Source organism: Muntiacus reevesi, chromosome 3 (genome assembly GCF_963930625.1).
Source record: "Muntiacus reevesi chromosome 3, mMunRee1.1, whole genome shotgun sequence".
Lineage (NCBI taxonomy): Eukaryota > Metazoa > Chordata > Mammalia > Artiodactyla > Cervidae > Muntiacus > Muntiacus reevesi.
This window is the reverse complement of record NC_089251.1, coordinates 242,750,197-242,769,039: the sequence shown is the minus strand read 5'-3', so window position 1 is coordinate 242,769,039 and position 18,843 is coordinate 242,750,197. Positions and strand designations below refer to the sequence as shown.

Genomic DNA, 18,843 nt, shown 5'->3' with positions numbered 1-18,843 from the left:
GCCTCTTAGATCTTGGACTGCTGGGAGTGTGGCTGACTCATGGCCCCAGTGCTGGGCAATAAACTCTACAGCTGTATTTGCATGAAGGCTCCACTGTTCACAGACTGCTGGCAGCCCATGACTGAGCACGCCAGGAATACGTCAGCAAGCCCATTTCTGGGAGACGTACATCTCCTCTGATGATCCACAGTGGCTCCAGGGCTGCCCAGTGGCCTGACTGCATTTTCCTTGGAAAGGCACAACAAGTGGTCTTAGAGTTTCATCCACACTTTCTTTCCTTCCCTCTCTCCGGCACTCATGGTCAGACTTACATTGTGGTCTGAAGGCTCTTCTAGCTTCCTGGCCAACTCCCTCTCCATTATCTTTTTGAGACATTTTGCTCATCAATTTCTTGCACATTTAATCTCTTCTTGGCATCTGTTTCCCAGAGGACTCAGACTAAGACAGCATAAGTGTGTACTGACATAAACTTAGTTTATATGTATTTTATAACTTTTAATTGCCTTATTTCTCAATACAAACAATATTCTTAAACTGAGGGTACTTCAATCATTCATATATATATACATGTATATGTATACATGTATATATATATATATACACACACACTGAAAATCTACAATGACTTGGTAAATCCAGGGAAATAAGTATATTTTCCCGACAGGATTAAGTCAGTTCGGGTTGGAAAGGTTAACAACATTTAATAAAATTGAAATATTCAGCCTGAATGTATATAAATATGGCAGAGAAAACTCAAACTCTTCTTATTAGAGATTGACACTTCATAACTTCATTTAGAAAATGAGGTATTTACTAACAATGAGAAAACAGAAAGAGAAATTAAGGAAACAATACCATTCACCATTGCAACAAAAAGAATAAAATACTTAGGAGTATACCTACCTAAAGAAACAAAAGACCTATACATAGAAAACTATAAAACACTGATGAAAGAAATCAAAGAGGACACAAACAGATGGAGAAATATACCTTGTTCATGGATTGGAAGAATCAATATTGTGAAAATGGCTATACTACCCAAAGCAATCTATAGATTCAATGCAATCCCTATCAAGCTACCAACGGTATTTTTCACAGAACTAGAACAAATAATTTCACAATTAGTATGGAAATACAAAAAACCTCAAATAGCCAAAGTAATCTTGAGAAAGAAGAATGGAGCTGGAGGAATCAACCTGCCTGACTTCAGACTCTACTACAAAGCCACAGTCATCAAGACAGTATGGTACTGGCACAAAGACAGAAATATAGATCAATTGAATAGAATAGAAAGCCCAGAGATAAATCCACGAACCTATGGACACCTTATCTTCAACAAAGGAGGCAAGAATATACAATGGAAAAAAGACAACCTCTTTAACAAGTGGTGCTGGGAAAACTGGTCAACCACTTGTAAAAGAATGAAGCTAAAACACTTTCTAACACCATACACAAACATAAACTCAAAATGGATTAAAGATCTAAATGTAAGACCAGAAACTATAAAACTCCTAGAGGAGAACATAGGCAAAACACTCTCTGACATAAATCACAGCAGGATCCTCTATGACCCACCTCCCAGAATATTGGAAATAAAAGCAAAAATAAACAAATGGGACTTAATGAAACTTAAAAGCTTTTGCATCACAAAGGAAACTATAAGCAAGGTGAAAAAACAGCCCTCAGATGGGGAGAAAATAATAGCAAACAAAGCAACAGACAAAGGATTAATCTCAAAAATATACAAGCAACTCCTGAAGCTCAATTCCAGAAAAATAAATGACCCAATCAAAAAATGGGCCAAAGAACTAAACAGACATTTCTTCAAAGAAGACATACAGATGGCTAACAAACACATGAAAAGATGCTCAACATCACTCATTATCAGAGAAATGCAAATCAAAACCACAATGAGGTAACCATTACACGCCAGTCAGGATGGCTGCTATCCAAAAGTCTACAAGCAATAAATGCTGGAGAGGGTGTGGAGAAAAGGGAACCCTCTTACACTGTTGGTGGGAATGCAAACTAGTACAGCCGCTATGGAGAACAGTGTGGAGATTTCTTAAAAAACTGGAAATGGAACTGCCATATGACCCAGCAATCCCACTTCTGGGAATACACACCGAGGAAACCAGATCTGAAAGAGGCACGTGCACCCCAATGTTCATTGTAGCATTGTTTATAATAGCCAGGACATGGAAGCAACCTAGATGCCCATCAGCAGAGGAATGGATAAGGAAACTTTGGTACATATACACCATGGAATATTACTCAGTCATTAAAAAGAATTCATTTGAATCAGTTCTAATGAGATGGATGAAACTGGAGCCCATTATACAGAGTAAAGTAAGCCAGGAGATAAAGACCAATATAGTATACTAACACATATATATGGAATTTAGAAAGATGGTATCTATAACTCTATATGCAAAACAGAAAAAGAGACACAGATGTACAGAACAGACTTTTGGACTCTATGGGAGAAGGTGAGGGTGGGATGTTTAGAGAGAACAGCATCGAAACATGTATATTATCTAGGGTGAAACAGATCACCAGCCCAGGCTGGATACATGAGACAAGTGCTCGGGCCTGGTGCACTGGGAGGACCCAGAGGGATCGGGTGGAGAGGGAGGGGGAGGGGGGATCGGGATGGGGAATACATGTAAATCCATAGCTGATTCATGCCAATGTATTGCAAAAACCACTACAATATTGTAAAGTAATTAGCCTCCAACTAACAAAAATAAATGGAAAAAAAATAAATAAAGGCAATCTTGAAATAAAAAAAAGAAAATGAGGTATTTAGATGCTAGGTATGTTAAAACTTTTACATCTAAAATTCTACGGTTTTCAAAATTTATTTATTAATTGATTTGTTTTTTTACTTTTTAAGATTCTCTATCACGGGTGCATGGTATTTTTTAATTAATTAATTAATTTTATTTTTGCCTATACTGAGTCTTCACTGCTGCTCAGACTTCTCTCTAGTTGCAAAAAATGGGAACTACTCTCTAGTTGTGGTGCAGAAGCTTTTCATTGCGGTGGCTTCTCTTGCTGTGGAGCATGGGCTCTAGGTGCTGGGCTTGAGTAGTTGCAGCACATGGGCTCAGTAGCTGTGGCTCCCTGGTTCTGGAGCACAGGCTCAACACCTGTGGCACATGGACTTAGCTATTCCAAGGCACGTGGGATCTTCTGGGATCAGGGATTGAACCCGTGTCTCCTGCATTGGCAGGTGGATTCTTATCCACTGTACCACCAGGGAAGTCCCAGGTGCGTGGTGTTTTGAATTTGGTAAGTATCTCTTTAATGGGTCATAGAATTTTAGGGTAGGAAGGTTATTTAAGGTTACTTAATACACGCTACTTAATACACCTTAGGTCTTCCCTGCTGGCTCAGAGGGTAAAATGTCTGCCTATAATGCAGGAGACCTGGGTTCGATCCCTGGGACTGGAAGATCCCCTGGAGAAGAAAATGGCAACCCACTCCAGTACCCTTGCCTGGAAAATCCCATGGACAGAGAAGCCTGGGAGGCTACAGTCCATGGGGTCACAAAGAATTGGACATGACTGAGCAACTTCACTTTCAATACACCCTAGAAGATGAGTCATATCAGATTCATTCACCCTAAAAGCAGAAAAAAGTTGTACAGTGCAAGTTGCCCAGGTATTTTTCTAACAGCACATGTAATAATCCATGTTTTGGATGCTGGGAATAAGAAGCAGCTGTGGCCTTTCGCCTTTTAAAATTGGTCCACTACCCTGGCATTTTATTTTAAAATACTTAAGGTACTGTGAAAATTAGAATTAACTTGTTTTGATTTTTTCTGATGCTGACTTCATAACAATTTTTTTCCTTATTGGTTAGATGGGCAAATATATAGTCCATTCCAACAAGCTAACAGAAATATATTTAAAGTTCTACAAACAGAAATAACAACTACATTAGGTTAAGTTTCCTAACTTAACCAAAGAAGGAAGTCATCTGAAAGTCATGCTGAGGTTAAGGCAGGCTGATTAAGTGGGGGAAAGTACTAGAATAAGAGATAGCAGTGTGTGTTTCACTTCAGATTCAGCCCTTTCATAAACTCATTGTGTGACCTGTAGAATTCCACCTACCCTTTCTGGATTTCTGCTTTCTCAGCTGTGAAATGAAAGAGTTGGACAAGATAGCTTATGATGTCCTTTGCAGTTAGCTCAGTCATATGGATTCTATGTACACTCTTCTATCTTGCATTATGACTAAACACTAAACCATACAGCTCATCCCAAACTGAGGGCTTCTTAGTATCAAAGGAAGAAACCTCCAATACAAATTAATCCAAGAAGAACAACATCTAGCTCTCTTTCCATTTTTAAGCATTTATTACATATAGAAGCAGATGAAACAGTTACAGTCTAAGGAACAACAATTTTCAAGCAAACATTCTATTGAGAAACTCTCTTACTGCCTTCTACAGAACTACTGAGAACTAGGGAATGAAAACTACTCTCGTTCCATTTGGTTCCATTCGGTCTGTGTAGGGACAGAATGAAGCAGAGCTGTGTCAGAGTGTTTCCTGTTCTGATGACAGATGGCCAGGCTTGCTGAATGAGAGTTTTTAAGAGAGACCACATCCTGCAGATCTAGGGAAAAGGGCAAAAAAGTGCTCCTGGCTCTCACCATCTCTCCTTGCTCACCATCATCGACAGAACCTGACATGAATTTCAAACCATGACCTCAGTTAGCAGCTCAATATTCCCATGAAGCCCAGCTCTCCCAAGTCAGCTGAAATTCCATCCAAAGTTATTTCCTCTTCCAAGGTAGTAAAGTTGGAAATATAAAAGCTCTATAGCCATTTTTTCTCTCTACAACTCTACAGCCAATTCTTTTCATTTTCCCCCCCAGATAAGTAAACTTAAAAACTGGAACAGTAGGGTTCCAAAATAAGCACCTTCCACCACATTTATTTACCCCAGTTGACAATGTCTTCATACTTAGTGTACAAAATGAAGTTCATTCTTTTAAATCTATTCAAATGGCTGCTGGGCCATGTAGTCTTATTAAGTAAAAAATAAGTGCAGCTGCTAAAGGATAAGAGAAGAAGCAACTAATAAAGGATAAGAGAAGAAGCAAAAAGAATATTTCCTCTAGGAGACTATGACACTGGGAAACAACCATTATTTAAAATAGAATTTGCCACAGGCCGACAACATCTTACAACTCAGACTCGAAAAATAAAAATGTAATTTTCATACAAATATTTACATGAGAATTTACAAGTAAGGAATGTCACTTGGCACAATGCTCCACTTTGAAAATAAAAATGGGCTAAATAAAGATAACACTGATACCACTTTAAAGGATAACAGCACAAAATATTTTTAAAAATAAGTTTCCATCTTCTGCCAACTCACTATTGTATGACTGTGAAACTTGAAGTTAAGCCCCCTAACTTGTTACTGCTATTATATGTCTTCATGAGACAAAGTTAAGCAGCCTAACTTGTTAGTGCTATTAAGCAATGAAATAATGAAGAAAAAGACTATGACAGCCTCAAAGAATTGTTTTCATAGGTAACGGTGCCTTGGTTTCTGAAGAACAGCAAAGCACAGTCTAGGGAAGGAATGGAATTTTCCACTGGCACTTGGTGTCACCTTGCTGGTAGCTTTGCAAGACACTAAATTCTAATTTCTACTGGCAAAGGCTATGGTAATAACACGCAATGCCACAACTGACCTTTTTCAGTTGTGTGATGTGGTAACTCTAACTTCTTTTTGAGCCTCAGATGAATTTTATAAGTTCCTAAAGCCTATGGGTAGCAGATAACCAACTAGAGTGGTCCGAGAACTTAGCAACATCCATCCCTGGAAAAACAAATTATTTTCAAAACTATTTTCTACATATGCCTAAAAGTTATTTACTACAAAGAATAAATCACCAATATTTTTATAAACCAAAGAAAACACACAAATAACTCATAGCAAGTCAGTTATGATTGTTTAAAATACTACTTCTGTCACAACATAAAACATGAGATATGGACTTACAGTTACATGAGAATTATATAAAATGATTTGACAGATCCTACCTTTTTCAGGAACCGGATTCCATAGGTAAATATATAAAGGCCATATGAAAATTTCCACCTGTGGAAAGTTTAAAAAGCATTCTATGATACTTAGTTTAAATATTTCATAGCACATTCTGAAATATATGAGTGAAAAAATTCCATTAAATGAACCCCCACACACACACCTTTGCCACAACCAGGGATTAAACATAGTGACTTCAGTGCAGACTAAACATGTACACTTACCATGAGTGGCATACAGTAAATATTTTACATATTAATACTTATATTTGTAACAATTTTTCTTTCATTTAGTTATTATATTTGCCCATTCACTCATCTTTTCTTCTTCTAGCATGTTAATTTCCTCTAGTTCATGGCTCATGAATGGATAGATTTGAACAATATGAAGGTATATAAGATAGTTTTGAATTCTTTGCCTGATTCAGAGATTAAGTAAATGACTTAACCGATGTTCATTTTTTTTAAAAAAAAAAAAACTTTGGTATTTTTAAAGTAGGTAACATTTTTTCCCTTCATCTTTTAACAAATTTTTATTGGCATCTTTCTGGATATCACTAAAAGAACCTATCTGGAATCCAAACCATCCATCTGATGTACAACTGTTAGCAACAACCTTATACTATACCAAACTCTGTCAAGCTGTTAGATGGTCACTTTTTTAATGAGGAAAAATTTTAAGTTCTCTTTCAATGTTAAATGAGTTGAATGTTTACCTCTTTTAAAGACTTTACATAAATACCAAGACTTTATATAACTTATATACATAGTGTGTGTGCATATATGTAATATATGGTTACTGCAAAAAACCTCTTAACCTGGTACTCAATTACCAATTTCATTTTATTTTTCTAAGTGTAAATAGTTGTGCCTTTAAAAACTGGTTGATCAGATCTGAAAGAGACACGTGCACCCCAATGTTCATCGCAGCACTGTTTATAATAGCCAGGACATGGAAGCAACCTAGATGCCCATCAGCAGACGAATGGATAAGAAAGCTGTGGTACATATACACCATGGAATATTACTCAGCCATTAAAAAGAATACATTTGAATCAGTTCTAATGAGATGGATGAAACTGGAGCCCATTATACATAGTGAAGTAAGTCAGAAAGATAAACACCAATACAGTATACTAACACATATATAGGGAATTTAGAAACATGGTAACGATAACCCTATATGCAAGACAGAAAAAGAGACACAGATGTATAGAATAGACTTTTGGACTCTATGGGAGAAGGCGAGGGTGGGATGATCTGAGAGAACAGCATCGAAACATGTATATTATCAAGTGTGAAACAGATCGCCACTCCAGGCTGGATGCATGAGACAAGTGCTCGGGCCTGGTGCGTTGGGATGACCAAAGGGATGGGACGGGGAGGGAGGTGGGAGGAGGGTTCAGGATGGGGAACACATGTAAATCCATGGCTGATTCATGTCAATGTATGGCAAAAACCACTACAATACTGTAAAGTAATTAGCCTCCAACTAATAAAAATAATTGGGAAAAAAAATAAAATAAAATAAAAACTGGTTGATGTCACAAAACAAAATTCCTGGGATCATGCTGCTCATGGTATCTTGGGTTACAAGTTGTAAGTGAACACAAAGGAGAAAGTGATTAGTCAACTTTGCCATGAGGTAATTTGCTTTCTGTGTTTGCAAGCCATGTAAAAATTTCAAATAAGAATTTTTTTTTTTTGCTCTTTGAGTCTGATTTATTTTTAGTTGAAGTATAGTTGACTTACAATGTCATGTTAATTTCAGATGTACAGTACAGTGATACATTAGTTATACATTATATATACATATTGTTTTTGTTGCTTACTAGCTAAATCATGTCCGACTCTTTTGTGACTGCCATGGACTATAGACCATAATTATATATATGGTCTACAGTATAGTATATATATGGTCAACAGTATGGTCCATATATATATATTCTTTTTCAGATTAATTTCCTTTACAGGTTATTAAAACATATTGAGTAGAGTTCCCTGTGCTATGCAGTAGGTCCTTGTTGTTTATCTATCTTATTTATAGTAGTGTGTGTATGTTAATTCCATTCTAATTTATCCCTTTCCCCTTCCCTTCTGATAAACCATAACAAGTAAGATTTTTTTGTAAAGGTTATTTGAGGAGATGATTCAGGTTACAAAGCTCTTTTGAAGTAAGAAGAAAAGAACAATAGTAGGGAGCTCAGAGAGCTGAGTAAGACTCAACGGTAGACACAAATGTCCCTGAGTTTCATTCCTGGACTGACCGACTCTTCAAACATCCTGGAATTCAAGTGAGAAGTAACCTTTAGAGAAGAGCTTTAAACTTTAGGATTGAAAATTATCATCTAATAATCCATAAACCTGAATTCAGACAGGAACAAAAAGCAATGACTCTAAAACTTCTTACAAAAGCCCTCTTCTAAGTAAAGTCAGTTTACTTACTGCAGTGTCAAAGTAAAGGCTTAATTTTAACCCCATCTCAATTATCAATTTTTTTGGTGGCTGTGGGTGACAGTATCTGTGTGTTTCTTTCTGTTAGGATGCATAAATTCTAAATCAGAAGTGAAGATCAGGTATGGCTCTAAGGGTGTGTAACGCATGCAGTTATACAGAGTATGATGCTAGGTTTAATGTTTTGCTGTTACTATCTTGAAATTCTTAATAATTGTTGAACAAGGAGCACCATATTTTATTGTTCATTGGTCCCTAGAATTATATAGCTGATTTTGGTCAAGATTCACAGATTCTCTTAACTTTGAGCAAACCTATTGATATCTCTTGATCTCAATTCCATCTCTATAATGGGAGAGTGGTTTATATTATACTGTTTTTGATATTTACACTGTTTTTGATATACTGATGTCCTAAGGATTTGATGGAAAAAGTAATTTCTACTTCTCTCTAGTTCCTCTGACTCATGATTGTATTAAGCCAGCCTATTTCATGCATTTGCAAGTTATTTTTTGGTTCCTGAAGACAAATGAATTCACAACTCCTAGACTAAATGATTTATAACAGCTGTTTCAGTTCTAGAACACTTGTTCAGTCATCAAGTCAAGCCTAACTCTTTGTGACCCAATGGACTGCAGCATGCCAGGCTTTCCTGTCCCTCACCATCTCCTGGAGTTGCCCAAGTTCATGCCCATTGCATCAGTGATGTCATTCTACCATCTCATCCTCTGTTGCCCTCTTCTTTGCCCTCTTTGCCTCCCTTTCACTACCTTGTCATGTCAAAGGGACTTGCATAACTCAATGAAGCTATGAGTCATGCCATGCAGGGGCACCCAAGATGGATGAATCACAGTGGAGAGTTCTGACAAAACATGATCCGCTGGAGGAAGGAACAGCAACCCCCCAGTAAACTTGCCGTGAGAACCCCATGAACTGTATAAGATACTTAGATCAGGCAGTTTTTACGGATAACAAAAAAAGTTTATGAAAGTCATTGGAACCCCTATAATCGCTCATGTAACTACATTTTCTTTCATAAAATGGCCCAGTTTTCATAAGACATAGGTTGTATTATACGAACATGAATGCCTCCATCATTTGAATAACAATTTGTGGTGAATATGGACAAGGCAGAGTTTATTTTCACCAAATATCTACAGAAGTAATATTTTCAAGGATTTTTCCACATTCAGGAAGTCCTTTGTTTTATTTTTATAGTTTCATGTAAGTTACAGTTTTAAATGGTGCCTAGCTACCAGCCATTGACAGAACCGCTCTCAACTTCCCACTAAAATATCTATTAAAAAGAAAGGTAAATAAAGGTGCATGCAACCACAAAAAGGAAAACATGACCTTGTACCTATTGCAGGAATCAAAGAATTTACAGAAGAAAAAAAAAGAGTAAGAATAAAATTAGAAATAAAAATGTAATTAGAGGCAACAAGAAACAAGCTATTGGTCTTAAAGGAAGTAGGAAAATCTGAGTATATGTTCCTGTCTCCACTTTTTGTATCTTGTACAGAAATGCAAAAATCTGCATCAATCAGAAACCTAGACAGCCCTCTGTCATTAATGAAACTTTTGAGGCAGGAGGAGAATCCCCCCCCACTCTGTCAGTTCATGACTGTTCAAAAGATGAGTAAGAAAAAAGGAAGTACTTAGCACCCCCAGGAGTTCCAATTACAGAGAAGGTGACTTAGGGGCAAAATGATTCATGGTGGTGTTGCGTTCTGGAGGTTAGAGTTTTTACAACCCATATAACTGACAGAGAACAAGATATTGAGATAACTGCTCTATGTGAAATTCTTCTGGTCCACTGAAAGTAGACCAAGGCCTATAGTCATCAACCTGCTACAAGGTCAGAGATCTAAAAGAGGACTTTTACTAGCAAAAAAGAGAACAGAGAGTGGGGTAAAAGTCAATCTATACATCTCTGCGAGCAGGTCTAGATGGATATTTCCAAATTCAGGAAGGAAAAAAATCTAAATGTCAATACAGATCTACTAAGAAGTATTGCATAAATACGGAAAGAAAAGAGCACGCTAAGGATCCAAAGAAAGAACCATCTCCTAAAGTTAACTCCCTGGAGGAATCAGATGTCATTTTTAGAAAAGCATTTGGTGTTGTTAGATATGTCTCCTAAAATCAGAAAAGGAAAGCCACAAATTAGTAAAAGAGTACTGGATAAGATAAAAAGAGATTATAAGTGAAACAAAAAAGCAATATAAGGATTCTAAAAATGAAGTGAAGGAATATTATCCACATGAGGAGGAGGGGAAGAAAAAATGTACACATGTCCTGCTAAAAATCAATGATGTAGAAGATAAACCATCTCCATAGGGCTGGAGAAAAGAACCAATAGATGAAAGAACACCTAAGATCCAGAGAATCAGAAAAATCAAGTCTAATTATAGCTGTTTCTGAGAAAACTCAAGTGAAGGCTTTAAACAGAAGGAATAACCAAAGATACAACTGAAAAAAAAATTGACTGAAAAGAATGTCAAAATTGTATTCTGAACAATATCAATTCAAAGCCACATCCTGACAAATTTTGAATCCTTGGGTTAAAAAAAAAAATCCTTCAATATCCATGCACAAAAACAAAAAAGTCAACATACAAATCAATTGAAAATATGTCACCATTAAAGGAAGAAATATCCAGTGGTCTTAACTTCTCCTTTGCATCATTAAATTTATAGAAAAGAGAGAACACTCCATCAAAGAAAGCTACTGCCAACCAAATTGCTTTCATTTATTAAAAAGAAAAATATGGAAAACATTCTCAGATAATCAAAAGCTCTGATAATACATTACTCTTTAACCATTACTAAACAAATTATTTGGTCAATCCCAACCCACGGAAATACAAGCAAAAGTTAAGAATTCAAAAAGATTGATTTTAGAATAAAAGGAATATTGTTAACAACATAAATAATTGCTGTAAATTTCATGGGGCAATTTGGACAAATAATGTCCAATTAAACACTACTGTTCTTAAGGGGCAATTTAGTACAAAATATTTAAAAACAATAATCAAAGGATGAATTCTCAGATTATATTACTGGAAGGAGGGACTGGAGAAGGGAAGCATTAAATTTATTCTTTTACAGAGAAATTTCAAGACACTGTGGTCATGGTAAGAGAAATATAGTTGGATTCATGTCAATGTATGGCAAAATCAATACAATATTGTAAAGTAATTAGCCTCCAATTAAAATAAATACATTTATATTATTAAAAAAAGAATGTTTCTTTAAAAACTTAGAGGATGTCTGGTTGAAGATGGCAATGTACTACATTGGTGCATGAATTTACCTATGTGCCTTTATGAATGCAGCACTAAACAGGCAGAAGAGGGATTTTGTTAAGGAAAGAATAAACTCAAAAGGACACAGACAACAGGGTTGAGGATAACCACCCCACAGTGGAGCCTGTTGTCAGAACCAGGGGTTGGCTGGATCCTAAGCTGTGGTTGGAGGATGCTCAGCATCACCAGACAATCCCAGAAAGATTCCAGATGAGAAAGCAACTCTGCAAGGGAGGAACCTCTGTTGGACAGAGAGGCCTCAGGACTAGCTTGCCCAAGTCCAGACTGTTGCTAAGTGGCAAAACCAGGACACAAACCTAGTGCAACACTGACTCGAAAGCCTCCTCTCAAATTCCACAGAATTAGCATGCATTTCTCTGCCTAGATGGGTTCCATACTACACTTGTTTGGACATGGAAACCTTTTGTAGCCATCAGGCCTGAAAATGAGAATGAAAAATGTGGCCAGTAAAAACTACCACCCACAGAACCTGTTTTATTGTCCTTATACAATAAGGCTGAAAGTGTTCTTTGTCAAAATAAGACTAATAAAATGTGCCATAAGAGCAGAGAATCAGAGTGCTGAGGTCTTGTGTTTTACTGCCAGGTCACTCACGTGGCACCGGGGTTGACAGAGGAGGCAGATGCAGGGAGAGACATCCAGAAGCAGCTCCCTGAGCTCAACTCAGCACACCATCCTCGAGGAAGGAGAACAGTCCATGGGGCCAATTTCTTTACAACATTTCTGGAGTACCTGCTCTGGGTTAACAGCTGTTCTGAGCCCTTTACAAGCAGAAAGTCATTCAGTGAAAACTATTCCACACCACAAAGTAGGTACTGTTAACATCATCTCTAATTTTCCTTCCAATGAGGAAACAAGCCCAGAGAGGTTCACTGACTTGCCAAAGGTCACACAGCCTGTAAGGGAGAACATAGGACTGCGAACCAGGCAGCATGATTTCAACATCCCAGCTCTTGACTGTTAGGCTCTGCTGCCTCTTCTTGATGCTATACACCTGAAAACTGAAGACAATGTATTCAACTGAAATGGTATTTCCAACCAAGGGGCCATTCATAGACACCACATGATGAGAACAGTCTCTGTCCTGATGAATAGAAACTGGCTGCTTGCAAAACTGGAAGTGGGGAAGGCTGCACTGGGGATTCTTCTCAATACCAGGACACTTAAATATTACTGAGCTTGTTCCCTAAAGTCACCAGTAACATCCCAGGACCCTTCTCCATCTTAGCCACTCATCTTGTCCATGTACTGCAACATTATAGCTCCTTTGAGATTTATGTCAAATGTTAGCTATTCCATGAAGCCACCTTTTCTGAGCACTGCAACAATGAAAGCATTATAATTCTCTGATGGTGTGTGTCTTACCTCCTTATCTCATCTTTGATTACAGCCACAAGCCTCTGACTTGCTTGTGAGCTCCAAGTAGGTATGACTGAATATTATTTATCTTTGTGTTTCTGACAGCAGAGTGTTTGGCGAGAAATAGTTCTTAAATTGACATCGGAATTTTTATTAATGGTATGAGCACTCCCTTTAACGTCTTTACTTATAGGTTTATTTTAATCAAAATAGTCTTTAATCAAACAATTTTATCAACCATTTCCAGAAACTGTGCAAAATATGAGTAAGAAAGGGGAAAGACATGCCAAATGCTTCTAATGTAGTTTTTTTTACATGACCAATATAGAAGAAATTTGGAATCAAAGAACGTCAACTCTGGAATGGTCTAAATAATAATTTAAAAATACTGTTACTGAATGAAAAACTAGGATGCCTTATTAGAACACATATTAGCATGTAGTTCCTGTGATTCTGATTGAATTTATCAATTTGAGACATTTCACATTTTCACTGTTCCATCATTTAAGGCTAAAAAAACACTGCTTACCAAATATATGAATAAAGTGAAGTAGGGCTTACATCTTTTTTTCATGAAATTTAATATAAACTTCATATTAAACTTCATATATCTTGCAAATTATTACAAATGAAGTGAAACTACTATTGTTGTTCGATTGCTAAGTAAAGTCACAAAGATCACTCTTTGTGATCCCAAGGACTGCAGCACGTCAGGCTCCTCTGTTCTCCACCACCGCTCAGAATTTGTTCAAATTCAAGTCCATTGAGTTGGTGGTGCTACTTAACAATCTCATCCTCTGCTACTCACTTCTTCTTTTGCTTTCAATCCTTCCAAGCATTAGGGTCTTTTCCAATGAGTCAGTTCTTTGCATCGGGTGACCAAAGTATTAGAGCTTCTGCTTCAGTATCAGTCCTTAAAATGAATAGTCAGGATTGATTTCCTTTAGGATTAGCTGGTTTGATCTGCTTGCAGTCCAAGGGGCTCTCAAGAGTCTTCTCCAGCACCACAATTCCAACACATCAGTTCTTCAGCACTCAGCCTTCTTTATGGAGCAACTCTCATATCCATATATGACTACTGGATAAACCATAGCTGTGACTGTATGGACCTTCACCAGCACAGTGATGTCTCTGCTTTTTAATATGCTGTTTAGGTTTGTCATAGGTTTTCTTTCCAAGGAGCAAGTGTCTTTTAATTTCATGGCTGCAGTCACTATCCTCAGTGATTTTGGAGCCCAAGAAAAGAAAATCTATCACTGCTTCTACTTCTTCATAGTGAAACTATGGAGTTCGATAAATGAAAAAATATTCTGAAATTAATTAGTAAAGACTTTGTACACCAATACAGTTGTCTATTGGTATCCATGGGGAATTGATACGAAATAACAGTGTCAAATATCAAAATCCAAGGACGCTAAAGCCCCTAATATAAAATGGTATAGTCTTTGCCTGCAAACTATACACATTCTCCTGTACACTTTGAATCATTTCTAGAATACCTAATACAATGTAAATGTTATGTAAATAGCTGCTGCTAAGTCACTTCAGTCGTGTCTGACTCTGTGCGACCCCATAGACGGCAGCCCACCAGGCTGCTAAGTGAAGTGAAGTGAAGTGAAGTGAAGTCGCTCAGTCGTGTCCGACTCTTTGCGACCCCGTGGACTGCAGCCCACCAGGCTTCTCTGTCCATAGGATTCTCCAGGTAAGAATACTGGAATGGGTTGCCATTTCCTTCTCCAACCACCAGGCTGCTAGTATGTGGCATATTCAACTTTTGCATTTTGAAGCTTTCTGGACTTATTTTTCCCAAATATTTTCAAACCCTGGTTGGTTGAAATTTGTGGAAATGGAACCCATAGACACAGAAAGCCAACTGTACTTTACATAAATCTATCCTTTCACCTCCCAAGGATCGAACCTGGGTCCTCGGCATTGCAGGCAGATTCTTTATCATCTGAGCCACCGGGGAGCCCCACAAAGAAGGTTAAATTCCTGATTTTTTACTGAAAACCTCAAAGCTTATGACTTCCATAAGGTATGAACAAAGCTACAGTATAAACATGGTATACTCATATTTCATCATTTCTCCAGTCAAGTACATCAGGACTTTAAAAAACCCTTCAAAAGGGTTTCTGTGTATCAGATACACTCACTTCCACAAAGTTTTGAAGTGAAGTTAACTGTGGCTTCAAACTTAATAGGCATCTTAATCATCATCTTTATGAAGTGAACAGTACTTCTATGTACTAGGTGTTCCTTGAGGATCAACTGAGTATCTTTATGTTAGTAGTAGCTGCATTCCTTGAGCACTCACTTTATGCCTGGTACCATCATAGACTTTTCTATGTACTAACTTATTCTCATCTTATGAGAACCCTATGGGGTAGACGCTATCACTCCGATCCTACGGACATGGAGAAATAATTTAGGTTACTTGCCTAAAAGAACAGTTAGCAAGTAATGAATTTTGGGATTCAAACCCAGGCAATCTGATTCCAGGAGCCACACTCCTTTCTACTACATACTGCCTCTTTATTTTAGCATAAAAGTTAAAATAGAAGTTATATTTTTTATTGCAAAGTACATTACTCTATAGCTTTTTCTCCAAACATATTAAGCAAAATCAGTGGAATTACTCTGACAGCTACGGCCTCCGCTTTCAAGCTCCTTTTCGATGCGAAGGCAGGAGGGCAAATAAAACTCTCTGTTGTTTTCTCTTCCTCTCTCCACAAATGTTAAGCATACACTCATAGTGTGATGACTTGGCAAGAGCCCTGGTTAAGCGTCGGTGTCATGAATGTGTGATGCTTACTCTCCTAGGACAACAGCTTACTGAGGGCAAAGATTTGGTCTTACAGGTATTTGAGTACAACACTGGTATATTTCTGTGTACATAAATCAAAGTTATCCATCTCCCAATTTTTATGTCTGAACACAAGCTTTTCTTTATTATTTTTAATTAATTAATTAATTTATTGCAGGCTAATAGCTTTACAGTATTGTAGTGGTTTTTGCCATACTTTGACACAAATCAGCCATGGGTGTACATGTGTCCCCCATCTCCCACCCACCTCCCTCCCCATCCCATCCCTCAGGGTTGTCACAGTGCACCAGCCCTGAGTGCCCTGTCTCATGCATCGAACCTGGACTGGAGATCTATTTCACATATGGTAATATACACATTTCAATGCAATTCTCTCAAATCATTCCACCCTTGCCCTCTCCCACAGAGTCCAAAAGTCTATTCTTTATATCTGTGTCTCTTTTGCTGTCTCACATATAGGGTCATCGTTACCATCTTTCTAAATTCCATATATATGAGTTAATATACTGTATTGGTGTTTTTCTTTCTGATTTAATTCACTCTGTATAATAAGCTCCAGTTTCATCCACCTCATTAGAAATGATTCAAATGTATTCATTTTTAATTGCTGAGTATTTAATACACAATATTATTTATTACACAGTATTTAATACACAATACACAATATTCCATTGTGTATATGTACCACAGCTTGCTTATCCATTCATTTGCCGATGGACATCTAGGTTGCTTTCATGTCCTAGCTATGGTAAACAGTGCTACAATGAACACTGGGGTACATGTGTCTTTTTCAATTCTGGTTTCCTCAATATGTACGCCCAGTATTGGGACTGCTGGGTCATATGGCAGTTCTATTTCCAGTTTTTTACGGAATCTCCACACTGTTCTCCATAGTAGCTGTACTAGTTTGCATTCCCACCAACAGAGTAAGAGGGTTCCCTTTTCTCCAAACCCTTTCTAGCATTTATTGTTTGTAGACTTTTTGATGGCAGCCGTTCTGACTGGCATGAGATGGTACCTCATTGTGGTTTTGATTTGCATTTCTCTGATAATGAGTGATGTTGAGCATCTTTTCATGTGAACACAAGCTTTTTTTTTGTTTTCTATTTTTTTCTTTTCCATTTAGTTTTACTAGTTGGAGGATATTACTCTACTGTATATTGTAGTGGTTTTTGTCACACATTGACATGAATCAGCCATGGATTTACATGTATTCCCCATCCTGATCCCCTCTCCCAAACACAAGCTTTTCTTAACAGCCTTGCTCTATCGAATAGCCTTGGTTTTTTTACCAGCGAAGATAGTGATCCCAGGGGGTCCATCCACACCCTTGTTCTACCAGTGAAAACATCAGGTTCAGAGAAATGTGTAACTTCTTTATGTTCTCAGATAACTTGGTGAAAGAAAACAGGGCTCCTCATTTTTCACACCAGGTCTCCTTTGTCTACATCTTAAAGCCCTATAGCCTTAAGGTCTAGATTAGAAACAGATAATGACACCCTCAGTTCAGAAAATACTCAATGGACACCTGATACACTGCCAATTCTCTCAGGAGGCATGTAATGTGCATTAGTGCACAGACATCAAATTTCACAAATTAAGCCAACATTTTTTTTTTTTTTTTTTTACAGAGTTACAGGTGCCAGACTTCTGATCATCTGGGTAGTTGGTGGGTTGGCTGGATTTTTGGTTGGTAGAACAAAATTAGGTCCTTCAATTATATTTTGCATTCAGTAAGTCTAACAAAGCCATCAGACATCACTGAATCACGTTAATGATGCAGACACATATTTCTTTCTTGTTCCACAGGTTTTTAGTCAAAATACCTCCCCTCAAAGATTAGACATGGGTTTGACCCCTGAGTTGGGAAGATCCCCTGGACTAGGAAATGGCAACTCACTCCAGTATTCTTGCCAGGAGAATCCCAGGGACAGAAGAGCCTGGAGGGCTCAATTCGTAGGGTCACAATGAGCCGGAAACGACTGAAGTAACTTAGCATGCAAAGATTAGTTATAGAATGCAACATTTTAAAGTGAAGACAGATTTGAAGTCTTAGTTAAACAATTGATAGGTTTCATCTGAAGACATTTTTAAACAGAGATAACAGTTTTTAAGTCTGTATTCTCCATTTCAAATTGTTACTGGGACACTGATTTTATTAATTGAAGACAACAGAGATGATCATTAGCTAGGAAGAAAGTAAATTGACTTTAGCTTGAAAAATTCCATAAATTTAAAGAATGAAACAAAGGTGAGATTAAAGATTCTTTTCTTGGAAACTCTGATATACAATCTAAATTCCCAAGATAGCCTTCAAACTTTAATCAGTTTAGGAATCCAAAGAAATAGTCTAGCAAGGAGAAAAGATATGACTCAGCCTGGTTCCAAATAGGAAAAGGAGTACGTCAAGGCTGTATATTGTCACCATGCTTATTTAACTTATATGCAGAGTACATCATGAGAAACGCTGGACTGGAAGAAGCACAAGCTAGAATCAAGATTGCTGAGAGAAATATCAATAACCTCAGATATGCAGATTACACCACCCTTATGGCAGAAAGTGAAGAGAAACTAACATGCCTCTTGATGAAAGTGAAACAGGAGAGTGAAAAAGTGGGCTTAAAGCTCAACATTCAGAAAACTAAGATCATGGCATCTGGCCCCATCACTTCATGGCAAATAGATGGGGAGACAGTGGAAACAGTGTCAGACTTTATTTTTGGGGGCTCCAAAATCACTGCAGATGGTGATTGCAGCCATGAAATTAAAAGAGGCTTACTCCTTGGAAGGAAAGTTATGACCAAC

The 18,843-nt window shown here is 37.5% G+C and overlaps 1 protein-coding gene across 3 annotated transcripts in view; it reads right to left on the bottom strand.

Annotated features, from left to right (window-relative positions):
* Nucleotides 1–18,843, bottom strand: part of CERS6 (ceramide synthase 6) — a 332,112-nt gene that overhangs the window by 135,533 nt on the left and 177,736 nt on the right. For all 3 annotated transcript variants that reach the window (XM_065931691.1, XM_065931693.1, XM_065931692.1), the window contains exon 4: nt 6,071–6,128. In XM_065931691.1, coding sequence (XP_065787763.1) covers nt 6,071–6,128 — 58 coding nt within the window. The remainder of the gene's footprint in view (nt 1–6,070; nt 6,129–18,843) is intronic.